Source organism: Mauremys mutica, chromosome 18 (genome assembly GCF_020497125.1).
Source record: "Mauremys mutica isolate MM-2020 ecotype Southern chromosome 18, ASM2049712v1, whole genome shotgun sequence".
Classification (NCBI taxonomy): domain Eukaryota; kingdom Metazoa; phylum Chordata; order Testudines; family Geoemydidae; genus Mauremys; species Mauremys mutica.
Genome location: NC_059089.1, coordinates 6,607,019 through 6,634,719, shown reverse-complemented (window position 1 = coordinate 6,634,719; position 27,701 = coordinate 6,607,019). Strand labels below are relative to the sequence as shown.

At 56.8% G+C, this 27,701-nt stretch overlaps 1 protein-coding gene across 1 annotated transcript in view; it reads right to left on the bottom strand.

Moving 5' to 3' along the window:
• MAMDC4 (MAM domain containing 4) overlaps nucleotides 1-27,701 on the bottom strand; it is a 56,860-nt gene that overhangs the window by 9,688 nt on the left and 19,471 nt on the right. The window contains exons 9-22 of the mRNA XM_044993120.1: nucleotides 22,517-22,617; nucleotides 21,532-21,693; nucleotides 19,830-19,920; nucleotides 18,008-18,163; nucleotides 15,010-15,138; nucleotides 14,340-14,471; nucleotides 13,745-13,875; nucleotides 13,118-13,229; nucleotides 11,861-11,977; nucleotides 10,861-10,995; nucleotides 9,756-9,886; nucleotides 9,004-9,223; nucleotides 1,577-1,714; nucleotides 457-578 (exon numbers count right to left, since the gene is read on the bottom strand). Coding sequence (XP_044849055.1) covers nucleotides 457-578; nucleotides 1,577-1,714; nucleotides 9,004-9,223; nucleotides 9,756-9,886; nucleotides 10,861-10,995; nucleotides 11,861-11,977; nucleotides 13,118-13,229; nucleotides 13,745-13,875; nucleotides 14,340-14,471; nucleotides 15,010-15,138; nucleotides 18,008-18,163; nucleotides 19,830-19,920; nucleotides 21,532-21,693; nucleotides 22,517-22,617 — 1,877 coding nt within the window. The remainder of the gene's footprint in view (nucleotides 1-456; nucleotides 579-1,576; nucleotides 1,715-9,003; nucleotides 9,224-9,755; nucleotides 9,887-10,860; nucleotides 10,996-11,860; nucleotides 11,978-13,117; nucleotides 13,230-13,744; nucleotides 13,876-14,339; nucleotides 14,472-15,009; nucleotides 15,139-18,007; nucleotides 18,164-19,829; nucleotides 19,921-21,531; nucleotides 21,694-22,516; nucleotides 22,618-27,701) is intronic.

The following is a 27,701-nucleotide window of genomic DNA, read 5'->3' as shown; positions in this document are numbered from 1 at the left end:
GCCAGGCCCACCCATGGCATTGGTCTGCCCCATCTCCCAGAGCCTGATAGACCCCACGGGTCTCAGCCAGGCAGCCACAGCCTGGTGCCCCAGGATAGCCCAGGTCTGCTGCAGCCTTCCAACCCCCTGCTGGCCACAGGGAGGTGCGTGGTGGAAAACCTACCTAGGCTAGATGAGAACCCAGCTCCGATGGAGGACTTGCCCTTCCTTCCCCTCACCAGGTCTGGCAGGCCCAGTCCAGCCTCCACCCACGGATGGCTGCCCGCGGAGTAGCCGGGGCTGGGGAAGTCCCTCAGAGCACATCTCTGCTCCGAGAGCGGCTTCCAGGGTTAGGGCGCCAGGGCTCTGGAGCTCCTCTCTGACTCAGGCTGGGATCTGACTGATCACCCTGTTATTTAGAGGCACTGCCAGCACATCAGAGCGCCAGTCAGGGACCAGGTCCCATGGCTGTCTCACCTGCCAGTCCTCAGCCGCTTGGACAGTCACTTTACCATAGCGCCAAGCGTCCCCCTGCACTGAGCTCACGCTGAACAGCCTCCGCTGCACCCCCTTCTCCTTCATAAACACCGTCAGAGAACCTAGCAAAAGCCAGAGACAGGTGACATCTCCTGAGGGCCACCCACTGGAGCAGAGGGCAGGGAGCAGTGGCACCACCAAGCCCATGGCACTGGCAGTGTTAGTGGGAGCTTTCACCTGGGCACCAGTGGGATTTGTTCCTGGGTCCAAGCTCCCCACTCTCCTACTCACACTCCCTGTGAGGTCACGGGCGGGGGGTTGGGATGCCCAGTTTACCGCGAGGGAACCAAGCCCTAAGAAGGGCCGTGGCTCACCCAGCAAGTGTGTGGCTGTCACGGAGTGTGGGGGAGTCAGGGCCCTGCACCCCACTTCCTGCGATTCACGTGACTCTCAGCCAGCCAGTAACACAGCAGGTTTATTAGACGACAGGACACAGTCCCAAGCAGGGCTTGTGGGTACAACCAGGACCCCTCAGCCAGGTCCCTCAGGGGGGCAAGGAGCTTAGACCCCAGCCTTGGGGTTCCCTGTCTCTTCCCAGCCAGCCCCAAACTGAAACCAGAAACCCCTCCAGCCGGCTGTCCCCCTCCTTCTGTCCCCCTCCCCCTTTGTCCAGGTTTCAGAGTCGCAGCCGTGTTAGTCTGTATCCGCAAAAAGAACAGGAGTCCTTGTGGCACCTGAGAGAACAATTTGTTAGTCTCTAAGGTGCCACAAGGACTCCTGTTCTTTTTTCCCTTTGCCCAGTTTCCCGGGCAAAGGTGTCACTCGCCCCACCCCCCTTCCTGGCTCAGGTACCGTCCCTACCTACAGTCACCCCCTGCTCTCCCATTCCCCCATGCAGACAATCCCAGTAAAACTAAACAACATTCCCACATCAATCCACCCCGCTCCCTCCTGCGTCACAGTGGCAGAGCCGAGACCAGAACCCAGGACTCCTGACTCCCAGGCCTGGCTTCAACTGCAGACCGGCCTTCCTCTACAGCCTCTGTTCCTCCCTCCACTGCCCAGCATCTCTGCACCTGCCAGCCCGAGGGGATCAAAGGGGTGGGGCTTCCGGGCTCACCTGGGTCACTGGGGCTCAGCTGGTACCAGAAGCCCAGGCACTGCGGCCCAGTCAGGGGCCTGTACTGCCCAGAGCTCAGAGTGGCTGCTTGCCCACGGGGCAGGAAGCTCTTGCTGGTATCGACAATCATGTAATATCCTGTGGAAAACAAAATCCAACAGCCTGGCAGAGAGTCACTTAATCACTCCAGGCCTAGAACCGAGACCCCTGGGCACAGGGCACAGCCATGGACCCTCCAGCACCAACCCCGGTCAGACCTAGGGGCACAAGGCACAGCCATGGACCCCCTCATCCCTCCCAGCCCCAGCCCCAGTCAGACCCCTGGGGATGGGGTACAGCCATGGACCCCTCTCCCCGGTAAGGTCTGAGGCCTTTTTCTGCAGCCATATTAGGAGAGCAGCAGCCAGGAGCCAAGAAGCAGAAAGTCACATCCTCACGTTCCCTCTAAATTACATTAAAACAATGTCACATCAGGCTGCTGAGAAGGCTCCTGTCCTAACAGCACCCACCATCACCAGCTAAGCAAGGAATCTCTTAAGATATTTAAAGAAAACATCGTTTTCTGGCATTCTGTCCGGCAAGGAATCACTTAGCTGCAGTTGTGGGTCGTGAAATCTCTCTTCTGTATTGTTTTGCCTTTATGGTCCCTACTTCTCTATTATTAAGGCTAAGATTGTGTCATGGTTATTTGTAGTAAAAGTCACCGACAGGTCACAGGCAATAAACAAAAATTCATCATGGGAGCTGTGACCTGCCGGTGACTTTTGCTGCTGCAGCTCCATGGTTTCCCCCACCACCTTCAGGGCCGGCTTTATTAACTGCGGGGCCCGATTCGAATGCCCGGCGGTGGTCCGGGGCTTCGGCGGCACTTTGGCGGCAGGGGGTCCTTTGCGGGTCTTCCGCGGCACCGAAGGCCCCCCCCCCCCGCCGCCAAAGACACCCCTGCTGCTGAAGACCCCAGAGCAGACCCTCCACCGCTGAAATGCTGCCGAAGACCCCAGAGAGGACCGCTGCCGGGTGAGTAAAAAAAATAATTAAGATGGCGCCTAAGGCGTGGGGCCCTCTTAGGCGTGGGGCCCAATTCCTGGGAATCGGGGAGAATCGGCCTAAAGCCAAACCTGACCCCTTGGTGGCTGGGAGCTGTTGGATTCCCCTGTGAGCATATTGCCCAAAGAGAAAATGGGGCACCTCCAGCCGCTCAAAGGAGGCGTCCCCGTCCCCCCCGCCCAAGGTCCGAGGAGGGCCCTCTCAGGAGTCTGTCACCTGTTGCTGGAACCTTGCAAGGGGCCCCCTGTCGCCTGTCACTAGAACCCCGCCAGGGCCCCGCTGGCTGCCAGCTCCAGAGTCCTGCAACCCCTGGGGCTGAAACAGAGAATGTCAGGGAGGGTCACTTCCATCACCTCAGTGACATAAACCCAGACTTATCTAGTGTTTAGCTGAACGGTCTCTGTCTGGTTCTTTGATTGTTTCTGTTACATAACTAATTTTGCAATGTATAAATCAAGCAAGATGGCAGGGTATCGTTGAGTAAAGAACTGTGTCACAATATGTTAGGACTGGTCAAAGAATTATTTTGTAAACTTTAGTAAAATGGTTGGTTAAGGCACAGCTAAGCAGGACTCAAGTTTAACTATGTAAACTGGAGTCCAAAAGGAAATTCTTTGGACTGGAACCAACTCCAGGACACAGCCCAAGATCAGAGCTGCCGGACCTCAACACCCTGCTAATTACAGCTGCAGAAGCTGGAGTCCCCAGATGACCTGATCCTGCCTGTCCACCAGGAAAAGTTCCTCTGCCTTATTGGGAGTGCTGAGCAGTGCCTGCTTAGCAAGTGTGTTCTGTTTTGGTAGCTGTTAACAGAGGTTAAGGATATTACTGTGTAAGGCTCTTTCACTGGTAAAAGACCCCGCAAATCCACAAAAGATTATGCCCTAAACAGTGGCAGATTTAGAGTTAGTGGGGCCCTGTGCGCAGCTTCATTTTCAGGGCCCGACCCTCAGGATCCAGCCAAGAAAAAGAACATTCTCTCTTATCTCCCCACCATTTTTCATTCTTTTTGTCTTCATCCTCCTCCTATATTATAAGTAATAGGAAATAAATGAAAATAAAGTGAGGTACCTTGATTGTTTTTGTAGTCTAAATTTTTTTTTCACAGACCACTTGAAAATTGCTGAGGGTCTCGGCGGACCACTTAATGATCTTTCCAAATGTTGTTTGTACCATTAGCTAACTATTGTAAAGTGCTTTGGATAAGAGCACTTTATGGAAAAAAACTTAATAACCTGTCCTTGGTCCACCTGAGTGGAGTTCTTAGACCACAGTTTGAGAACTTCTGGTCTAGATGAAAGCTTGTATTTGCATTACGCTAACATGAAAAAAGTTTAAAAATAAAAAGTATAGATGATGCATGAATGGAAAAATAAAAGTTAACTTCCTCTGAAGAAACTTATTCAATCTGGAAAAAAACATTATTCAGATAGCTTTTTTTCTACACACAATCATCAATTAAGTCATCGTAAGGAATATTTTGTAAAGAGGCACTTTCAATTGTCAATATTGTTCCTGACTCATCGTATTTTGCAAATAATTTTTAGCTTGTTTCAATACAGAGAAAGTACGTTCACCAGCAGCATTTGTGGCAGGTATTGTTAAAAATATTTTCAAAATGGTTTCTACATTTGGAAAAGTTGCCTGCAAACCATCACATACAAATCTATACAACTCGAAGCACAGCCCTCACCATTTTCGATAAAATGAATGAAATGTTTCACTTCATCTTCAAAAAAATTCCCTTAATTTCTTACTGTCTAATGCTTTTAGCATTTTCATCCATACTTCTGTCAAAAAACATGCAAAATAAATCAACAGTTTTCTTTAGATTCACCTCTACTCTGCAATTACACTATTAGTGTGTCACAAATAACATTGATGGTCTCAACGATGATCTTCTCTTTCCCTTTTAAATTGATTTCATTGTGTCTAGTTTAATCAAAAAATAACTTCCTGCCTTTTTACACTTCTCATCAGATATATCAGAGGAACCTATATTTTCTGTTTTCTGTTTCATTTTGAACTTCCATGACAAAACTTTTAACTGAGGTTAACAATTGTATCAACCTTTTGCAGCGATTTCCTGCTAAGGATTTTGCTTCAGTTTTTGCATGTGGTTTTTCATCATTTGATGTGGCTATGTCAAATAAGGTTTTCTTTATATCATCATAGCTCATTTTCAAAGCCAAAACAGCATCTGCACGAGCAGACCACTTGGTGTCACAAATTCTTTTGACTGTCAAATGTTTCTCATTTGCCTGCTCCAAGCGTGATTGTAGCATCCTCCATCTATGCGTGGAAACCGGAAAAAAGGCATACACGTTTTGAACAAAGTCAAAAAAATGTGTAGCTCCCTCACAAAATTCGGCTGCAGCTTTGCAGATTAAATTTAAAGAATGACTGGAACATGGTATGAATAAAGCAGAGGGGCTTGCATCGTTCAGTCTTGACCATAGACCTGAATATTTTCCTGCCATATTTGCAACTTTATCAAAGCCCAGGACAATTTTTGATGTACCAACCTAAATTTGCAATTACCTCCAAAACAGTTGTCTCTAGACATTCAGAAGTGTGGGATTTTAGTGGGACAAAACAAAAAAAACACTCTACAACTTCACCATTGCCGGTCACATATCTTAACATTAATGTTAATTGGGCTACATGACTCACATCTGGTGTTGAATCGACTATTATGGAATAGTACTTGGCATCCTTTACTTCATCAGTGAATTGGTTTCTGAGCCGCTCTGCCATTACACTGATGAATTCATCATAGGTTTGGTGAATTAAAAAGTTGGTCTTCCCTGAGTCACAATACTGATCATTTTTCAAATGTTCTTTGAGAAATCGTCAAATTCACTAACATATTCAAGGCAGGTTAAAAATTACCTTTTTGATTTGACAATGATGACTCATAGATTCATAGATTCTAGGACTGGAAGGGACCTCAAGGTCATCGAGTCCAGTCCCCTGCCCTCATGGCAGGACCAAATACTGTCTAGACCATCCTGGCTAGACATTTATCTAACCTACTCTTAAATATCTCCAGAGATGGAGATTCCACAACCTCCCTAGGCAATTTATTCCAGTGTTTAACTACCCTAACAGTTAGGAACTTTTTCCTAATGTCCAACCTGAACCTCCCTTGCTGCAGTTTAAGCCCATTGCTTCTTGTTCTATCCTTAGAGGCTAAGGTGAACAAGTTTTCTCCCTCCTCCTGATGACACCCTTTTAGATACCTGAAAACTGCTATCATGTCCCCTCTCAGTCTTCTCTTTTCCAAACTAAACAAACCCAATTCTTTCAGCCTCCTTCATAGGTCATGTTCTCAAGACCTTTAATCATTCTTGTTGCTCTTCCCTGGACCCTCTCCAGTTTCTCCACATCTTTCTTGAAATGCGGTGCCCAGAACTGGACACAATACTCCAGCTGAGGCCTAACCAGCGCAGAGCAGAGCGGAAGAATGACTTCTCGTGTCTTGCTCACAACACACCGGTTAATGCATCCCAGAATCACGTTTGCTTTTTTTGCAACAGCATCACACTGTTGACTCATATTTAGCTTGTGGTCCACTATAACCCCTAGATCCCTTTCTGCCGTACTCCTTCCTAGACAGTCTCTTCTCATTCTGTGTGTGTGAAACTGATTGTTCCTTCCTAAGTGGAGCACGTTGCATTTGTCTTTATTAAACTTCACCCGGTTTACCTCAGACCATTTCTCCAATTTGTCTCATTGTGTCCTCTTAGAGGTAGTCCCAAAGAAGACAGCAGTTTGACCATGGCAACAACACATCTCAGCACTTTCCTCCAACAAGAACACTTCTTTTCAAACTGATCCGATAACACAGAATCAATTCTTCCAGATAATTTACACCTTTGAACGAACTTACACATAGCATTAATATGAGCGTTGGAAGTTTCATGATCAGCAATATGTCTTGCAACATTTCTCCAATTAGAGTGCCTGTCGAGAAATGTTTGTTTTCCTTCACTTTGGTCAGGGAATAATTTGCAAACATAACAGTAGCCTGCCTCAGTGGTTTCCGAAAAAATCAACTGCATTCTCATTTTTCTTCATCCTCAGAAAACGGGACTCATGAAGGCCTCTAAATTGCTTTCATCGTGCAACCTCATACTCTTTTCTCAAATTTTCCATATTACCTATGTTTTTTTGGTTTATTTACTAAGAAATAGTCTATCATATCCAATGCAACAGATTTTGGCCATAATGCAATGTCTTCAGGGTAGGTTTCTTCCCTTACTTTGATAAAATTACCAATATTTTGTAGTTCCATTGTCACTTCAGAGTTCACAAGTTCAACTTTTGCAGTTTTTGTGGTATCCCCACAACTCGGCAAGTGATCAGATAGTTCAGATGTTTCCTCGCCCATACTTTTGATGAATTTCCACTATTCAATACTTCAAGCTTTTTAAAATAAGATGACAAACTGTCTTTTTGCTTAGCGTCGTCTTCTTGCCTTGCCTTCATTTTTTTGCGTTTTTGACTGCCAGACTCAGTGTGTCACTTCATTATTGCTAAAAAACTGACCTAGATTTTAGGCAGATTAAAAATGTCTGAAAGAGCAGGGGCTGGGTGGGCCGTGGACCCAATTAGCTTTAACACCATTAATCCCGCGTTTTTATCAGGCTCTGTATAAACAGGATTTTGAACCATTACATACTAGTGACAAATCACGGGCATCATTGCAAAGTGCGGGGGAGGGTGCTTTTGTTCAATTGGATAATTGGTCAAGCAGACAGACTTTGATTGGCAAATGACAGTTTCCCTTAGTTGCTGTTATGCTATTGCCGAGACAGCGAAAAAATGGCAAAGCGAAATTCTTTGCTAGACTACTTCAAAACCCCCCCATTTAGAGCATAGTTTGCAGAATAAGTTCACAGAATGCGGAAAGCCTGGACCGCTTCGCAACCTCCAACGCTTATTAAATTCAGTCATTTGTCAGATTTGTCTTGCATTTTGGGGCCCCTGTTGTTGGTTCGTTTGACAGTAAATCCACCACCGGCCCTGAGCCCTAAGAACTGGGTAAGGCTGGGGGTGCCTAAATCAACTGGGTTACACCTTGAGCCCTAGGAACTGGGTAAAGGTGGGTGCCCTAGAGTGTGTGGGTAACTCCCCAGCACCAGCCCTGGTCAGAGCCCTGAGCATAGCCATGGATGCCCACCCCCCAGCACCTGCCCAGGGCAGACCCCTGGGCCTGGGGCACAATCATGGACACCCCCCCCCAACACCAGCCCTGGGCAGACCCTGCTAGCCCTCCAACCAACCAGAGAAGGGACCCGGCTGCAGGCCCACCATAAGGAAAAGCCAGAGAATAACTGCATCTTCCAGTGCACCTGAACCAGCACAGACCATGCGGGCTGACAGAGCTCTCCCTGTTACCCGACCAGGCACCTGCTGGAGTCCAAGACAATGGGATTGTCACAGGGGCATGACTACTCTATTGCACCCCCTACTGGCCCAGCATGGCACTGCCAGCACTCCCTGCCTCAGTTTCTCTTCCCGAGGTGTGTGCCCTCAGCTTGCCACACACCAGTCTGGGGTGGAGCTGTGGCTTAGCCCTCCAGCCATCTTACAACAAACATAACCCCGGGGTGGACAGGGGGGAAAAAACCAAGAGTCCAAACTCAAACGTTCCCACCAAACAGAAAGTTTCCTCTGCCCTTCGGGACTTCTTCACCCGCCCTCCGGCCCTGCTCCCAGCCCCTTTCTATGCTCAGCACCACCTGGGTCCCTGGAGTGCCCTTTTCCTTCCAGTCCCGGCCTGTCTTCTCCCTGCAGTGCCAGCTACCGAGCAAGCCCCCACATCTTCTCTTCGAAAGGCTAGAAGACCCTTAATCTGGTGCCTGACCTGCCTTAGCCCACCCCTCAGGCCGGGGAGGTGTGACTGGTCCCTGCCAGCCACAACACAGCACCCTGGCTGTTTGCACTGGCTCAGTGGAACCACGAACCCAGGAGATCAGCACGGCCACCTTGGAGTGCCCTGGAAATGGACTGGCTCAGCCCCACCTGGCAGTGCCACAGGCGCTCCCTGCTCACCCATCCCCCTCCTGTCCCGTGTCCTGGTCCTCGGCCCTGCCCTGCAGCGTCCATGCTGCAGCATTCCAGCCACTCACACGTGGTTTCCCCTGGGGGACCAGCTTTTCTGCAGAGCTCAGTGTGCCAGGCACAGCCATGGGCCCGACCATCAGTCATGGGCATGTGGAGAGCTGTGTTCTGCAATCAGTCCCCTGCACCTCATGGCACCTTCGTGGCTGGCCAGGGTCCTGTGCTGCAGGCGGCGTGCAGTGGCTGTTTGCCAGGCCCAGGGAAGGCAGACAGGCCCCCACAGCGCTGCAGGAGCACAGGGGCTGCATTACCTCGGGCTGTCCCCATGGTGTGGTCAGTGGGAGGGCCGGCGGTGGCAGTGCCCGTGGCATTGCTCTGCCGTGCCCAGGTGTACTGCCAGTTGGAGGAGAAGCCACAGGCATTGGCCTCGAACGAGCAGGACTTCTGGGGACCACAGGCTCCAGCTCGCACGGTGACATCATCCAGGGCCACGTTCCCCAGGTACCCGTCACGGAGAGCCTCGAAGATCAGCTGTCAAGGAGAGAGGCACACAGCACTGAGCACGGCCCCCATTGTCACCGCCTCTGCCTATGCTCACCACTGGAGGGCGCCATGTCAGCACCACGCCTGCATGGGACAGGATAAAGGGTCCTCACAGGTATTGGGGAGGAGCCCAACAGCCACAGAAATCTGTGGAGTTAGACACCTAAATACCCTTGAGGGGCTGGGCCCAAGTGACCCCCCGAAGCAGCTGCTGCCGGGGCTGCAGCCCAGGCGCCCTGTGGCTGGGTGAGCAGCACAAAGCCTTATGGAGCTTGCATGGCAGTGCCCTAGGCTCAGGAGTGTGGCACAGCCTCGCTGTTGGCACTCACTGAGTGCCAGCAGTGTGCCTGGTGCTGTACAGACATGGGGGCAGGCACAGTCCAGGAGGGGCTGGCGGTGACCCAGCATGGCACTGGGGCCAGCAAGGCCGGAGTCCTACCCCTGGCTCTGCAGTGACTCCCCACGTGCCGCGGCAGAGCCTTGAGCACTGAGGGAGGAGGCAGTGTCTCGGGGGCCTTACCCGGTACCTCTGGAGAGCCTGGCGACTGAGTGTTGTGAATCCCAGGTGCCACGTGCTGCCATGAGAGCCCGTTTGGGTCCAGAGCACCGTCTCCGGCTCCCCATCGTGCTGGATCTTTAGGTTCAGCGTGCCTGGGTTGGAACTGGAGGTTAGGGAGCCCATGGGAATGGGCAGGCGACCAGCAGGTGGGGACAGGCACAGAGCATTCCTAGAGCACCTGCCAGACAGCCAGGAACCCTCTCCCCGCTGACCTGCAGCCAGCTCTGGGGGGTGTCCACTGGCAGGCAGGGGCAGCCTCTGCTGGAAAGTGACATGGGAGCTGCATTGGCAGAAGGGACAGGAGCCAGGGTTTTACGTCCCCAAAGAGAAACGTGCCACTGCCTGGCACTCAGTTCATCGCCCCGGAAGGGCTGGGCTGAGCAGCTGGGACTGGAACCGGTGGTTCTCGGGAGCTAAAGCTGGTCTTGCACCCCAAGTGCTGGGCCCCCGTACAACAGCCACCCCGGGCCAGTGGGTGAGGGGGTCTCAGCAGGACTGGGGGCTGTTCTTCTTTGGGGGCACTGGGAAAGGGAGGGAGCCATGCTGGGAGAGAGGCTCCTCGTGCTGGGGAACTCTCTCTCCCAGCCTGCAGTGGGGCAACCCACACAGCTGGGACCTCACTCCTGGAAGGGCGAGCACCAGCGTGACCCACCTAGCAGGGACATGTCCCTCTCTGCAATGCACCCACCCACCCACGCCCCTCACCCTGGCCTCATGGACAGTGCCCACGTCTGTCCTTGCCAGAGGCGCTCTCTGTTGAATGCACAATGCCAGGCATGTCAACGGGCACCTTCCTGGAGGAGATGGGGAAGGATCTGTTTCTCCTGCCCCATGCAGAACGGGCCCAGCCCAGCCCCTGGAATCCCTATCATAGAATCTCAGGGTTGGAAGGGACCTCAGGAGGTATCTAGTCCAACCCCCTGCTCAATGCAGGACCAATCCCCAGACAGATTTTTGCCCCAAATCCCTATATAGCCCCCTCAAGGATTGAACTCCCAACCCTGGGTTTAGCAGGCCAATGCTCAAACCACTGAGCTGTCCACCCCCCTCGCAGGGAGCGACTTACCACTCTGAGGGCCATCCAGGCGGTACCAGAACGAGAGGCACTGCTCTCTGGTGGGAGGGTCCTGGGGGTAGGTGATGAGACGCGCGCTCAGGCCCCAGGTACTTTGGACGGAGAGATCCACGGACAAGAAATAGCCTTTCAGAAGCAAACACAGCCCACCGTGAGAGCTGGAGCAGCAGGAACCAGGGCAGGCAGGTATCTACAGACACCCGCCCAGCCAGGGGCGGCGCTAGACATTTCGACGCCCCAAGCATGGCGTCACGCCGCAGGGGGCGCTCTGCTGCTCGCCGGTCCCACGGCTCCGGTGGACCTCCCGCAGGCACGCCTGTGGAGGGTCCGCTGGGCCCGCGGCTTTGGTGGAGCCACAGGACCAGACCAGCGGACCCTCTGCAGGCGTGCCTGCGGGAGGTCCACCGAAACCGCGTGACCAGTGGACCCTCCACAGGCAAGCCGCCAAAGGCACCCTGCCTGCCACCCTCCCGGCGACCGGCAGAGCGCCCCCCGTGGCTTGCTGCCCCAAGCACGCGCTTGGCGTGCTGGGGCCTGGAGCCGCCCCTGCGCCCAGCCCCAGCTTGCTACAGCCACAGGCCAAGCCTCGCCACACCAGCCTCACTCAGATCTTGGCAAAGCCATTACCCCAGCCCAGGTGTATTGGCAACCCCTGCGGGCTGGAAAGGCAGCAGACGGACGCAAACCCAGCCTCTCCCAGCAGAACTCTGTTTGCTCCCTACCAGAGTCCTTGCCTTGCCCCACGGCCCAGCCCGGGGCCCGGGCCCAGGCATGCCCCCCGCACTCCACAACTAGGGGCCCAGCTTTGCTTTCTAAAGTTCCTGGCCCTCAGCTCGCCTTCAGTGGGCTGAGTTTGGAATGGATCCCAGAGCCACCGCTGGGTGCAGCGCCGAGACCAGCTCTACGGGGTAGGCCCTGGAGGAGGGCTCCAACCCACCCCATGGCCGAGGAGTTTCTGGGGCAAGCCCTCCGGCTCCCCAGCAGGACCCACCTGTGCCAGTGGTGTGGTCAGAGCCCAGCCCCAGCCCTGTGCCTCGCGCCCACTCGAAGCCACCGCTCTGCTCCTGGTACCAGCCGCAGAGCCCCGTCTCAAAGTTGCAAGACAGCTCTGCAGAGAGGAAAGGCCAAGTTGTGAACGAAGTCAGAGACTGGGGCGGGGGCCGGGGCCGCCATCCCGCAACCAAACTCCTCACTCCTGACTCAGCCCCACGTCGGAGCCACGTTACAGCTGCTATGGTCCACCCCCACCCCCACTAATTTCAAAGAAGGTCTAGTGGCCAGAGCAAAGGAGCAGGAAATTGGGTTCCTCTGAAAGGGCGTGAGGTTGAGTGGTCAGAGCAAGCGAACTGGGAGTCAGGACTCCTGGGTTCTATGCCAGCTCTGCTGTTGCTTCATTGGGTGACCCTGGGTAAGTCACTGAATGTGCCCGTGCTTCAGTTTCTCCATCTGGAGTTGGGGTGAGCTCCTTGCTCTGAGCTCTCCAGATGGAAGGAGGTGGAGCCCTTTGTGGGTTACATGCCCTTCTCTCTGCCCGGGAGGAAGAAGAGCAGGCTCCAGTCCTTGCTGGCTCCTGGTGGCCTCCCCTACCCCTTTGGTGGGAGCCTTGAGCACCTAGCAGGCCTGGGGAATCCGGCTCACCCCCTGCAGGGCGGGGAGCAGCCCAGAGGGCACGTGGTGGCTGCAGGAAGGAATGTCACTTGGGCATGACCAGAAGAAAGGGCACCCAGGGTTCCCAGTCCTTCTCCTGCTCACCTGGGCCTAGATCTTCAAAATGATTTAGGTGCCTAACTCCCACGGACACCACTGGTCCCCAGCCTTCTGCAAGGACAGCCCTGCTGGCATGGGCTGGCCCCCCAATCCCTAGGGGATGGGAGGAGCAAACCTGGGAGAAGGGCAAGGGAGGCTGCAGGGGTCGGAGATCACTGGCTCTGGGATGAGCCTCCATCGCCCACCTCAACTCGGTGCCCAAGATGGTGGAGTCCCTGTGCACTAAATCCAATACCATGGGCAGTGCAGGGACCTCCAGCCACAGCCTGTTGTTAACCTGGTGGTAGTAACTAACAACTGGAAAAGAGCAAATCCTGCACCTGGCACCATCTGGAACCAAGCCCCGGAGCATGAATGGGTCAGGGCTGGTGGTTCCCCCCGTCCTGGGCCAGCAGCAGAGCAGGCCCCCGCTGGCAGCAGTTGGTCGTGTCCCATTCCCCTTTCCCTGGGGGGTCCTGCGGTGCTCAGGGGAGAGACGTACCCGAGGCGTCTGGAGGGGTGAAGCGGGGGTCGCAGTTCACAAAGGCAACATCGTCCACAGCAGCCCTCTGCCCCACGGGGCCACGCAGCTTCACCAGAGCCGTCAGCTCCAGCTGAGGGGACAGCAGCCCTGGTCAGCACCATGGCGCCCCACACGCCCCATCCTGGCCCCACAGTCCCCTGCGGACACTCGGGGCCCTGCAGTCTCTGTGCAAATTCAGCACGAAGGTGAGAGGGGCCGTGTGGCCCCCCTCCCATCCCACCCTGCAGGGGCCTCCCCTGGGAGCGAGACGGGAGCGCCGTCTCTGGGGCCCGCTCAGCCCTTGGCAGCTGACAGCAAGAAGCCAGTCACTGCTGAGCCCCTGCCTATGTCTCCCCAGGGTGGAGACGGTCTCAGATCGGCCCCATTGGCTGGGGCTGAGTTTGGGCACTGCCACCCGGCTGGCTTGGAGTCAGCACTGAGACATGACGGGCTCCTGTTCCATCCCTGGCCCCCTGGCCAGCCTGTCCCCTCACCCCATTAACCCCCAGGCTCCCCCGGCTCAGTGCTTTGTTCTTGGGGCTGCAGCACTGGCAGAAGGCGGTGCCCAAGCTGCCCTCGGAGCGCCCACGAGGCTGCGGTGCCCACCTGGAAGGGTCTGGCTCTCTCCCCAAGAGGAACGGAGATGTGCGTCCACGCCGTGCTGCCATTGCCCGGCGTGTGCCAGGCCAGCCTGTGCAGCCCCAGGGCATGATCCACGATGCCGAGCGCAATGAACCCTAGCAAAGGGAGAGGGGGATGGTGGGGCAGCCTCTGGCTCTGAGACACTGGCCCCAGCCACCGGCCTGGCAGCATCCTTGGGAGCCCACCCAGCATGGCAGGGCCCAGGACCAGCTGCTGTGATCCGGAGCAGGGCAGTGACCCGTCTGGTGACTCCTTGCTGCTCTAGGGGGGGCGGCAGGGGGGGTCACGTCCAGCAGGGAGGCTGGGTCTGCACTGCCTGGGGATGGGGATGGGAAGATGGGGCCAGGCTCCGGGTGGGGCTCGGAGAAACCTCTTCCCTGGGGCAAAAGGGCAGAACATGGCTGCCTCCTCCCCCGGCAGCACCCGGGTAATCAGTGCCTAATCCCCCCCCCCCCAGGAGTGCTACGACCTGGGCATATTGTGGGGGACACAACATAGGACCCTCCCCCAACGCTGGAGAGCTGAGCGCAGCCCAGCGGGGGCCTGCGAGCGCGGGTACCTTGGGGGTCGCTGTGCAGCCAGTAGTGCATCTCCACGGAGCAGGCCAGGCCTGAGGGGCCCAGAACCGGGGTGCGAGCCCTGGCCACCGACACCACCTGGCCTGGAGCCAGCGCCACGCCCAGGTAACTCCCTAGGCAGGAAACAGGCCACAGTGGAGGAATAGTCACCCCATCCCCATTGCCCCCCTGGCACCTCCTGCCCCCTCCCCTTCCCCACTGCCCCCCGGCACCTCCTGCCCCCCTCCCCCACTGCCCCCCAGCACCGCCTGCCCCCTCCCCTCCCCCACTGCCCCCAGTCACTGCCTACCCCCTTCCCCTCCCCTCCCCTCTCCCAGTGCCCCCAGGAACCGCCTGCCCCCTTCTCCGACCCCACTGCCCCCAGGCACCGCCTGCCACCCCTCCCCTCCCCTCCCCCACTGCCCCCAGGGGCCAGGGGTCTCACCTGCGAAGGGGCAGGGAGGAGGTAGGTCTCCCTTGTGGGTTGATGGGGTGGGGGGGGTCTCCCTTGCAGGGGGGTCTCCCCTGTGTAGGGGCAGGGGGGTCTCCCCATAGGGCGGGTTAGATCTCCCCTGTGGGGTGATGGGCGTGGGGGGGGTTCACTGGTAGAAGGGTGGGGGGTAGGGGTCTCAGCTCCTTATGTGCAGGGGGCTCCCCTGCGGGTGGTCTCACCTGCGGAGGTGTTGGTGGTGTGGTCTGCCCCAGGCAGTAAGGCCTCGCTGGCTTTCTGCCTCGCCCACTGCAGCTGGCCCACACTGACGTCCTTCCAGCCCCCAGCCCCAGCCTCGAAGGTCGATGCCCCTGGAACACACCAAGTTTTCACTAGCCTTGTCTGGGCCCCGAAGCCTCTCGCCAGGCGGTGCCAAGAGCCCCTGCTGCTCCTGGCCTGAAGGCGTGTGCTGCTGCAGTCCTCTGCGCCCACAGCCATCGGCACTGGTGGGTGAGCAGCTGGAGCCATGAGCTCAGGCACGTTGGCCTTGGCTAGACACAGCGAGGGCTAAGCCAGCGTATTACCCTGAGCTCCATGGACCCGGGCTGCCTGGGGAGCTGTGGGTGGCATTGCTGGGTACATGCCTGGGCCTGCCTGACTCCCCTGGGCTGAGGTTTCCTCTCCTCCGCCCACTGTGCTCCAGCATGACCACTCCTAGGCCCCCAGGCATGGCCAATAGGCATCACGTGGCTACCTGTGAGGCCCAGGTGACTTTCCCAAGGGAGGGTTCCTGGCCTGGCTGGGCCGAGTTTATCTCTGTGTCTGCAGAGAATCTAGCACAATGGGGCCCTGATCCTGAGCAGGCTTCTGGGCATTCCCACCTGCTCAGTGGAAAGCAGCAGCGCTAGGCAAGGAGCCGGGGTTTGGATACGCAGTGTGTCAAAGTGCCTGTGCCGAAGCCCCAGCTGTCACTGCAGAGTGCCAGTCCGCCAAGCAGGCTCAGCACGCTCCTTACTGAGCAGATTCAGAAGCACAAAAGCACTGAACGATCCAGAGATGGGAGCAGGGAGCAAATCCAAGGCCAGGGAGATGGGAGGCCAGAGATGGGAGGCCAGAACAGGCTGGGATAGCAGCGGGTTGGCAGGTCAGGAGTGGGGGGCGTTGGCAGAGGGGTGAGTGCAGGGATCCCCGGGCTGGGATAGCAGCCGGGGGGGCAGGACAGGAGTGGGGGGTGTTGGCAGAGGGGTGAGTGCAGGGATCCCAGGGCTGGGATAGCAGCCGGGGGGGCAGGACAGGAGTGGGGGGTGTTGGCAGAGGGGTGAGTGCAGGGATCCCCGGCCTGGGATAGCAGGGGGCCGGCAGCTCAGGACTCAGGGGCGTTGGCAGAGGGGTGAGTGCAGGGATCCCCGGGCTGGGATAGCAGCCGGGGGGGCAGGTCAGGGGTGGGGGGGGTTGGCAGAGGGGTGAGTGCAGGGATCCCAGGGCTGGGATAGTAGCGGGGGGCAGGTCAGGAGTGGGGGTGTTGGCAGAGGGGTGAGTGCAGGGATCCCCAGGCTGGGATAGCAGCGGGGGGGCAGGTCAGGGGTGGGGGGTGGTGGCAGAGGGGTGAGTGCAGGGATCCCCGGGCTGGGATAGCAGCGGGGGGGCAGCTCAGCACTCAGGGGTATTGGCAGAGGGGTGAGTGCAGGGATCCCCGGGCTGGGATAGCAGCGGGGGGGGCAGGAGTGGGGGGCGTTGGCAGAGGGGTGAGTGCAGGGATCCCAGGGCTGGGATAGCAGCGGGCGGGGGCAGGTCAGGAGTGGGGGGCGTTGGCAGAGGGGTGAGTGCAGGGATCCCCGGGCTGGGATAGCAGCCGGGGGGGCAGGTCAGGACTCAGGGGCGTTGGCAGGGGGGTGAGTGCAGGGATCCCCGGGCTGGGATAGCAGCGGGGGGGCAGGACAGGAGTGGGGGGTGTTGGCAGAGGGGTGAGTGCAGGGATCCCCGGGCTGGGATAGCAGCGGGGGGCAGGTCAGGACTCAGGGGGGTTGGCAGAGGGGTGAGTGCAGGGATCCCCGGGCTGGGATAGCAGTGGGGGGGCAGGACAGGAGTGGGGGGTGTTGGCAGAGGGGTGAGTGCAGGGATCCCCGGGCTGGGATAGCAGGGGGCCGGCAGCTCAGGACACAGGGGCGTTGGCAGAGGGGTGAGTGCAGGGATCCCAGGGCTGGGATAGCAGCGGGGGGGGCAGGTCAGGAGTGGGGGGTGTTGGCAGAGGGGTGAGTGCAGGGATCCCAGGGCTGGGATAGCAGCAGGGGGGCAGGTCAGGAGTGGGGGGCGTTGGCAGAGGGGTGAGTGCAGGGATCCCAGGGCTGGGATAGCAGCGGGGGGCCAGGTCAGGAGTGGGGGGTGTTGGCAGGGGGGTGAGTGCAGGGATCCCCGGGCTGGGATAGCAGCGGGGGGGCAGCTCAGGACTCAGGGGCTTTGGCAGAGGGGTGACTGCAGGGATCCCAGGGCTGGGATAGCAGCGGGGGGGCAGGTCAGGAGTGGGGGGTGTTGGCAGAGGGGTGAGTGCAGGGATCCCACGGCTGGGATAGTAGCGGGGGGGCAGGTCAGGAGTGGGGGGTGTTGGCAGAGGGGTGACTGCAGGGATCCCAGGGCTGGGATAGCAGCCGGGGGGGCAGGACAGGAGTGGGGGGTGTTGGCAGAGGGGTGAGTGCAGGGATCCCCGGGCTGGGATAGCAGCGGGGGGGCAGGACAGGAGTGGGGGGCGTTGGCAGAGGGGTGAGTGCAGGGATCCCCGGGCTGGGATAGCAGCCGGGGGGGCAGGACAGGACTCAGGGGTGTTGGCAGGGGGTGAGTGCAGGGATCCCCGGGCTGGGATAGCAGCCGGGGGGGCAGGACAGGACTCAGGGGTGTTGGCAGAGGGGTGAGTGCAGGGATCCCCGGGCTGGGATAGCAGCGGGCGGCAGCTCAGGACTCAGGGGTGTTGGCAGAGGGGTGAGTGCAGGGATCCCAGGGCTGGGATAGCAGCGGGCGGCAGCTCAGGACTCAGGGGTGTTGGCAGAGGGGTGAGTGCAGGGATCCCAGGGCTGGGATAGCAGGGGGATGGCAGCTCAGCACTCAGGGGCGTTGGCAGTGTGTGTGCCCAGCCCCTGCCCACAATCTGGCCGCACTCGCTGGTACTCTCAGACCCGCGCCTCATGGTATTATCACTGCACCATGGCGCGTTCTCCCAGCCAGGCCAGCCCCTGCGTGATCCTTTACCACAGTACGTCTCGTCGGAGCCGTCGTCACACGTCTGGGTAAAGTCGCAGGCCAGCTCCGCGCTGATGCACTTCGTATTGTCGCAGGCGAATTCCTGCGGGGCGCAGGGCGTGGTGGGGTCAGTGGAGGCAGGCCGGGGGGTGATGGCCTGACTGGCTGGAGAGGGCGAGAGCGAGAGCGGGTCAGGGGGCACTATGGCGGGGCTGTGCTCAGCTAACTGCCTGCAAGTGCACACCCAGCCGGAGCACTGAAGGCCCCTCCATGGCTCCTTAGCACAAGCCGCACTGGAGCGTTACAGGGAGCGGAGACCGGAGGGGAAGCTCTTTCCTCTTCAGAGTGTGGGTCACTCCGGGAGAGGCCTGGGCTCTCTCCCTCCTGTTCCCCATCCCAGCCCCACCTCCCCTCACGACACTGCTGGCACCTGTGCCACGCACTGCGAGCCGTGGAAGAGCCAGCACCATGTGACCAGCCAGTGTGGCCCAGACCACAGGCGGCTCATAGACCACGGCTTGAGTCCAGCTTTTCTAAATAGTCCTTAACCTGTTCTTTCACCACTGAGGGCCACTCGCCTCCTCCCCATACTGTGTTGCCCAGTGCAGCAGTCTGGGAGCTGATCTTGTCTGTGAAGATGGAGGCAAAAAAAGCATTGAGTACTTCAGCTTTTTCCACATCATCTGTCACTAGGTTGCCTCCCCCATTCAGTAAGGGGCCCACACTTTCCTTGACCTTCTTCTTGTTGCTAACATACCTATAGAAACTCTTCTTGTTCCTCTTCACATCCCTTGCTAGCTGCAACTCCAATTGTGCCTTGGCCTTCCTGATGACACCCCTGCATGCTCGAGCAATATTTTTATACTCCTCCCTAATCATCTGTCCAAATTTCCACTTTTTGTAAGCTTCCTTTTTTAGTTTAAGCTCACCGAAGATTTCACTGTTAAGCCAAGCTGGTGGCCTGCCATATTTGCTACTTTTTCTGCACTTTGGGATGGTTTGTTCCTGCGCCCTCAATAAGGCTTCTTTAAAATACAGCCAGCCCTCCCGGACTCCTTGCCCCCTGGGGAAGGAGCAGAAATGGGTGGGGCTCTGGGTGGTGCCTTGGGCAGAAGGGGCAGGGCTGCAAGTGGATGGAGTGGGGAGGAACTATATTGGGGATTGGTCCTGCTTTGAGCAGGGGGTGGGACTAGATGACCTCCTGAGGTCCCTTCCAACCAGGGCCGGCTCCAGACCCCAGCGCGCCAAGTGCGTGCTTGGGGCGGCATGCCGCGGGGGGCGCTCTGCCTGTCACCGGGAGGGCGGCAGGCGGTTCTGGTGGACCTCCCGCAGGCATGCCTGCAGAGGGTCTGCTGGTCCCGCGGCTTTGGTGGAGCATCCGCAGGCGTGCCTGCGGGAGGTCCACCGGAGCTGCAGGACCGTCGACCGCCAGAGCGCCCCCCGTGGCATGCTGCCGTGCTTGGGATGGCGAAATTCCTAGAACCGCCCCTGCTTCCAACCCTGGTATTCTATGATTCTATGACTACATAGAATACTCTGGCCCAGGGCCCCAGGAAATCTTAATCTGCCTGTGCCTGGGGCTATAGCTAGAGGGGGTGTATGGGGCAGACAGACGGCTAGCTGGAGAGAGCGACAGAGAGATATTAAGCCATGCTGTGCGGGAGTCAGGAGTGGATGATCTCACAGCTCTGAGGTTGACCTGAAGAAGCTGCCATCAGCGACAGGACTAACCTTGCCCGGCCCATTAGTCCAATGGAGAGGGAGTTAAGGGTTAAAAGTCCAGTCCAGCAGCTGGCAAAGAGTGAGCAAAGGGACCTGTCTGGCTGCTCACCTGCAACCCAGACACAGCCTGGAGAGAGAACCAGGTCATCCAGGGCCATGCTGCCTTTGGGTCCTGTTCCGATCACGCCCTCAAGAATGATCTGCAGGGACAGAACGAGCTGCAGGTAACACGAGGGAACAGGCTAGCACCTGCTCCCCATGCAGGACACCCCAGATGTCACACAGGAATGGGCCCCGCCCCACGGAGTCTCAGCCAGGAGTGTCTGCCCGGCACTGCAGGAGGCTGTGAGACAGAGGATGGAGGGGCCATCATCTAATAGGCAAATTGAAAGCAAATGATGTGTTGTGATGCAAGACTGATACTGACGTGATTTGTTTCCCAGGGGAACCTTACCTTAGATGGAGATGATTTCAGGGCATGTGTGTTGGGAGGAGGACGTACTTGGGGGGGCGGGGGGGGTTCTGTGCATTGAATGTGTATGCGATGGTAGGTCTGTGCATAGGGTATGGAGGTGGGGCACAGTTTACACTATGTGATGATGGTGAGTAAGTGTTTAGGCTGTGTGATGGTGGGTCAGTGTGTAGGGTACGGAGGGGGTCAGTGTTTAGGCTGTGCGATGGTGGTTTATGAGTATGTAGGGTACGGAGGGGGTCAGTGTTTAGGCTGTGCGATGGTGGTTTGTGAGTGTGTAGGGTACGGAGGGGGTCAGTGTTTAGGCTGTGCGATGGTGGTTTGTGAGTGTGTAGGGTACGGAGGGGGTCAGTGTTTAGGCTGTGCGATGGTGGTTTGTGAGTGTGTAGGGTACGGAGGGGGTCAGTGTTTAGGCTGTGCGATGGTGGTTTATGAGTGTGTAGGGTACGGAGGGGGTCAGTGTTTAGGCTGTGCGATGGTGGGTCAGTGTGTAGGGTACGGAGGGGTCAGTGTTTAGGCTGTGCGATGGTGGGTCAGTGTGTAGGGTAGGGAGGGGGTCAGTGTTTAGGCTGTGCGATGGTGGGTCAGTGTGTAGGGTAGGGAGGGGTCAGTGTTTAGGCTGTGCGATGGTGGGTCAGTGTGTAGGGTAGGGAGGGGTCAGTGTTTAGGCTGTGCGATGGTGGGTCAGTGTGTAGGGTACGGAGGGGTCAGTGTTTAGGGGGTGTGTGAGGTGGTCAATATACCGGGTGTAATTCATTCCCCTAGGGCAGCTCAGCTGCAGCACCAATTCTTAGTTCTGGTCCAGCTGTTTAATCCGCCGTCCTGGCTAGGGTGTGCGAGGCACAACAGGGGACCTTTGTCCTGTCCGTGGCTGTGTCGCATGGGGGGTGGGAGCTCTCCCCATGTCCTGTGCCCCCTGCACTGGGGCAGGGCTGGCCAAGGCCTGGCTCACTGGGGCACGGGCACAGTGTGATTTCAGCAGCTGATGGGGAATGAGGTCGTGGGGATGCAGGGTCAGGCTGGGAACGGGGCTGAATTGGCATCTTTGGAGCCTGAAGGCCCCTGTGACCCGCAAGAAAGGTATCTCCTGGGCAGGGACATGCCTCATGCTGCCCCAACCCTTCCTGGGATGGAGCCCTCTAGCGGCTCCGAGGGGATGCAGCCGCTCATGCCCATTCTCCCCTTTGCCCCTTCTCAGGGGGTGGCTTTGTGCCATGGTCATGGCTCTACTGGGCCCTGGCTTAAAACCCACATTGCCTTGCTGCTCCATGGCAAGAAACGGGCCTGGCACCCTGTGCTGGCCCAGCCCCCGGGGGCACAGGAAGGGTTTGCTGCCCACCTGGAAGCTCTCGTTCACATTGAAGTCCACCTTCTCCCTGAACCAGTAATCCCCCAGGTCCCCGTCCCTGGCGCGCACGAGCTGCATGACGCCGGAGCTGGGTTTGTAGTAGATGTTGAGGCTGCTGGTGGCCGAGTCGTAGAGGTGGGAGTAGAACACGAGCTGGACCCGGAACAAGCACACAGACAATAAGCACCTCACTCTGCCATCCCGCTACTCAGGGCCAGGCTCAATCCCTGCGTGCCCAGGAGCAGCCAGCCAGGACGGAGGCCCCGGGCTCCAGCACGGCCTTGGCACTGCCGTCCAGCCCAAAGCAGAGGCAGCATGAGGAGGGCAGGGCTGCTGCAGAAGAGCCCCAGGTGCTGGCTGGAGTGTGCCCCGCGGCTCTGCCTGGCTCTGCCTGGCTCCGGGCCATGCTCTCCTCACCCAAAGATCCCAGGAGATGCTGTTCAGCCGACAGCACAACCCTCACCAGCCGATCAGCACCCAAACTTCCTGAACGTGCCTAGCGCTGGAGAACCCTGACTGGCTGGCGAGGAGGTCAGTGTCCCTCCCGCCCAGTGGGGTGGTGCCCAGGGCTCTCTTTGACTCAATAAAATCCAGAGCTTGGGAATTTCAAGCCTAATGATCTGCTGAGGCTCCCATAAAATCCCCACCTCATGCGGCTCATCCACAGCCCTTCCCTCTGCTGCTGAGCTGGGAGCTGCCAGGAGCTGAGCACCAGCTGTCCGGCAAACACCCAAGCTGCCTTGGGCAACACAGAGCCCAGTGGCACCTGCAGAGTTCAGTGGTTTCCAGCAAGCCTTGAAGGGCTGGTTTCTCCCCAGCAGCAGCCCCCCGAGGGTGAGGTGTGGGTGGGTGAAGAGGGGCCCTGCCTGCAGCCCCTAGACACTGCGTAGGAGCCACCCCCAAGATGTCAGCCGTCCTTCCCTGTCCAGGCAAAGCCAAGGGGAGGCTGGCAGCCATGTAGCCCGGGGCAACTTACAGAGCAGCAGCTGGTTGTGGTTGCTTGGAAAGTTGGACTAACGAGTCTGGCTGCACCGCTGCGCCGGTCCTGTGGGCCGGTACTGACGTAGAGGAAAAAGCCTACGGGAGATCAGCAGCACACGCTGGGTTGCCAACTGTGTAACCACGCCCGCCCTGCCCCCTACCCCCTGCCCTGCCCCTTCTCCAAGGCCCCACCCTGCTCATTCCATCCCCGCTCCCTCCCTTGCTCGCTGTCCCCCACCCTCACTCACTTTCAGTGGGCTGGGGCAGAGCTGTGGGCTCTGGGTTGGGGCCGAGGGGTTCAGAGTGTGGGAGGGGCCTCCTGGCTGTTCCTGGGCAGGAGTTTGGGTGCAGGAGGGGGCTCTGGGCTGGGGCAGGGGGGTGGGAGTGAGTGTGGGGTGCGGGCTCTGGTAGGGAGTTGGGTGCAGGAGGGGGCTCTGGGCTGGGGCAGGGGGGTGGGAGTGAGTGTGGGGTGCGGGCTCTGGTAGGGAGTTGGGTGCAGGAGGGGGCTCTGGGCTGGGGCAGGGGGTGGGAGTGAGTGTGGGGTGCGGGCTCTGGTAGGGAGTTGGGTGCAGGAGGGGGCTCTGGGCTGGGGCAGGGGGGTGGGGGGTGGGGTGCGGGCTCTGGTAGGGAGTTTGGGTGCAGGAGGGGGCTCTGGGCTGGGGCAGGGGGGTGGGAGTGAGTGTGGGGTGCGGGCTCTGGTAGGGAGTTGGGTGCAGGAGGGGGCTCTGGGATGGGGCAGGGGGGTGGGAGTGAGTGTGGGGTGCGGGCTCTGGTAGGGAGTTTGGGTGCAGGAGGGGGCTCTGGGATGGGGCAGGGGGGTGGGGGGTGGGAGGGGTGAGGAGTGGCACTCACCTTAGGCGGCTCCCAGTCGGTGGCGCAGTGGGACTAAGGCAGGCTCCTGGAAGTGGCCAGCACGTCCCTGTGGACCCTGGTGGGGGGAGGGCAGGGATCTCTGTGCACTGCCCGCACCCCGAGCGCCGACTCCGCAGCTCCCATTGGCTGGGATCTGCCTTAGCCTCGCTGCGCTGCCGAGGAGGTAAGCAGGGCCCAGGGGCTCCACACACTGCCCCCTCCATGCACTGCTCCCAGAAGTGGCCAACACATCCCTGTGCCCCCTGTGCCCCCCACAGTTCCCACTGGCCGCAGTTTCTGGCCAATGGGAGCTGCAAAGTTGGTGCAAGGGGCGGGGGCAGCACGCAGAGACCCCCTCGCCCACCCTCCAGAAGCCACAGGGACGTGCTGCCCGCTTCCAGGAGCGGCGGGGGGCCAGGGCAGGCAGGGACAGTTGGCAACCCTGAGCACACGTTAATACAGCCCCCCAGGCTGGCTGTATACCCAGGCCCCCTGTGTTCCTGGGATGCACCATGCTCTACCTGCTGGGGGGGGGGCAGTGTGGCCTACTGGCCAGAGCACTGCAATGGGATGTGGGCTCTAGGGGGACATGGGAAAGTAACGTCCCTGCTCTGTGGCTCTGCTTCCCCAGCTGTAGAATGGGGATAATGACAGCGCCCCCCCCCCCCCCGGAGCTGAGATCGCCTGATGACTAGCGCTCCAGGCGAGCTAGTTAGACCCGTCCAGTAACTCCACCCCCCGGAAAGAGTCCCCAGCAAGAAGGATGAAGAAAGGCAAATACTATGGAGAGAAAACTGCCACCTGGAGCGAGGCCCCCAGCTTCTCCAGTGCCCCCACCTCGAACAGCAGAAACCTTTGCAGACTAGGGCCCCCTCCATGTACTTGCACATTTGGTTTCTAATTTTGTGACCTTCCCTGCACAAGCCGGTTCCCATGGTGACCTGCTGGTTGGTGTTTCACTAGCACGCGCCCCAGTGGGCATGGAAGACACTCCCCAGCAATACGCAAAGCGGCTTGACGACAGGAAGGAAGACAAAGATCTGGTAAGATTTTGCTTGCATAAAGGCCGGAGAGCTGCTTTAACTTGAGGACCTCTGCTGCCATCATCTACCCCTGGAACAAAGACCCTGTTTGAAACAGACCGGGGAAAAAGGGAGGAGGCGTTGCCTTGTATATTAAAAATGTACACACTTGGACTGAGGTGGAGATGGACATAGGAGACGGGAGTGTTGACAGTCCCTGGGTTAGGCTAAAAGAGGTAAAAAACAGGAGTGATGTCGTGGTAGGGGTCTACTACAGGCCACCTAACCAGGTGGAAGAGGTGGATGAGGCTTTTTTTAAACAACTAACAAAATCATCCAAAGCCCAAGATTTGGTGGTGATGGGGGATTTCAACTGTCCAGATAGATGTTGGGAAAATAACACAGCGGGGCACAGACTATCCAATAAGTTCTTGGACTGCATTGCAGACAACTTTTTATTTCAGAAGGTTGAAAAAGCTACTAGGTGGGAAGCTGTTCTAGACTTGATTTTAACAAATAGGGAGGAACTCGTTGAGAATTTGCAAGTAGAAGGCAGCTTGGGTGAAAGTGATCATGAAATCAGAGTTCACAATTCTAAGGAAGGGTAGAAGGGAGTACAGCAAAATAGAGACAATGGATTTCAGAAGGCGGATTTTGGTAAGCTCAGAGAGCTGACAGGTAAGGTCCCATGGGAATCAAGACTGGGGGGAAAAACAACTGAGGAGAGTTGGCAGTTTTTCAAAGGGACACTATTAAGGGCCCAAAAGCAAGCTATTGCGCTGGGTAGGAGAGAGAGAAAATACGGCAAAAGACCAGCTTGGCTTAACCAGGAGATCTTGCATGATCTAAAAAATAAAAAGGAGTCATATAAAAAATGGAAACTTGGTCAGATTACAAAGGATGAATATAGGCAAACACAGGAATGCAGGGGCAAGATTAGAAAGGCAAAGGCACAAAATGAGCTCAAACTAGCGACAGGAATAAAGGGAAACAGGAAGACTTTTTATCAGTACATTAGAAGCAAGAGGAAGACCAAGGACAGGGTAGGCCCACTGCTCAGTGAGGAGGGAGAAACAGTAACAGGAAACTTGGAAATGGCAGAGATGCTTAATGACTCCTTTGTTTCGGTCTTCACCGAGAAGTCTGAAGGAATGCCTAACAGAGTGAATGCTAATAGGATGGGGGTAGGTTTAGAAGATAAAATAAAAAAAGAACAAGTTAAAAATCACTTAGAAAAGTTAGATGCCTGCAAGTCACCAGGGCCTGATGAAATGCATCCTAGAATACTCAAGGAGCTAATAGAGGAGGTATCTGAGCCTCTAGCTATTATCTTTGGAAAATCATGGGAGACAGGAGAGATTCCAGAAGACTGGAAAAGGGTAAATATAGTGCCCACCTATAAAAAGGGAAATAAAAACAACCCAGGAAACTACAGACCAGTTAGGCTTTGGCTACACTTGCATTTCAAAGCGCTGCCGCGGCAGCGCTTTGAAGCGCTAAGTGTAATCAAAGCACCAGCGCTGGGAGAAAACTCTCCCAGCGCTGTCCGTACTCCACTTCCCTGTGGGGAATAACGGACAGCGTTGGGAGCGCGGCTCCCAGCGCTGGGGCTTTGACTACACTGGCGCTTTGTAGCGCCGCAATTTGCAGCGCTGCAGAGGGTGTGTTTTCACACCCTGCTGCAGCGCTGCAAATTTGTAAGTGTAGCCAAGCCCTGAGTTTAACTTCTGTGTCAGGGAAGATAATGGAGCAAGTAATTAAGGGAATCATCCGCAAACACTTGGAAGGTGGTAAGGTGATAGGGAATAGCCAGCCTGGATTTGTAAAGAACAAATCATGTCAAACCAATCTGATAGTTTTCTTTGATAGGATAACGAGTCTTGTGGATAATGGAGAAGCGATGGATGTGGTATACCTAGATTTTGTAAGGCATTTGATACGGTCTTGCATGATATTCTTATCAATAAACTAGGCAAATACAACTTAGATGGGGCTACTATAAGGTGGCTGCATAACTGGCTGGATAACCGTACACAGAGAGTAGTTATTAATGGTTCCCAATCCTGCTGGAAAGGTATAACGAGTGGGGTTCTGCAGGGGTCTGTTTTGGGACTGGCTTTGTTCAATATCTTCATCAACGACGTAGATACTGGCATAGAAGGTACGCGTATTAAGTTTGCAGATGATACCAAACTGGGAGGCATTGCAACTGCTTTGGAGGACAGGGTCATAATTCAAAATGTTCTGGACACATTGGAGAAATGGTCTGAGGTAAACAGGATGAAGTTTAACAAAGACAAATGCAACGTGCTCCACTTAGGAAGGAACAATCAGTTTCACACATACAGAATGGAAAGAGACTGTCTAGGAAGGAGTACGGCAGAAAGGGATCTAGGGGTTATAGTGGACCACAAGCTAAATATGAGTCAACAGTGTGATGCTGTTGCAAAAAAAGCAAACGTGATTCTGGGATGCATTAACCGGTGTGTTGTGAGCAAGACATGAGAAATCATTCTTCTGCTCTACTCTGTGCTGGTTAGGCCTCAACTGGAGTATTGTGTCCAGTTCTGGGCACCGCATTTCAAGAAAGATGTGGAGAAATTGGAGAGGGTCCAGAGAAGAGCAACAAGAATGATTAAAGGTCTAGAGAACATGACCTATGAAGGAGGCTGAAAGAATTGGGTTTGTTTAGTTTGGAAAAGAGAAGACTGAGAGGGGACATGATAGCAGTTTTCAGGTGTCTAGAAGGGTGTCATCAGGAGGAGGGAGAAAACTTGTTCGTCTTAGCCTCTAAGGACAGAACAAGAAGCAATGGGCTTAAACTGCAGCAAGGGAGGTTCAGGTTGGACATTAGGAAAAAGTTCCTAACTGTCAGGGTGGTTAAACACTGGAATAAATTGCCTAGGGAGGCTGTGGAATCTCCATCTCTGGAGATATTTAAGAGTAGGTTAGATAAATGTCTAGCCAGGATGGTCTAGACAGTATTTGGTCCTGCCATGAGGGCAGGGGACTGGACTCGATGACCTCTCGAGGTCCCTTCCAGTCCTAGAACCTATGAATCTATGAGCACATCAGAATGTACCTGTGACAACTGAGAAATCCAACAGTCAAAGCAACTAGCGAGCTAAGGAGCAGGGAGCAGAGTGGCTCAGACAGGGACTTAGGACTTCTCTCCCCACACCCCTGTTCTGCGCTGGTGGGGCAGAGACACCTCTTGCTGTGCATGGACTGAGCACAACATCAGAATGCACTGATGCAGGAGAGCACCTTCGAGCCGGAACTCCCCCCTGTCAGCAGGGGACTGCA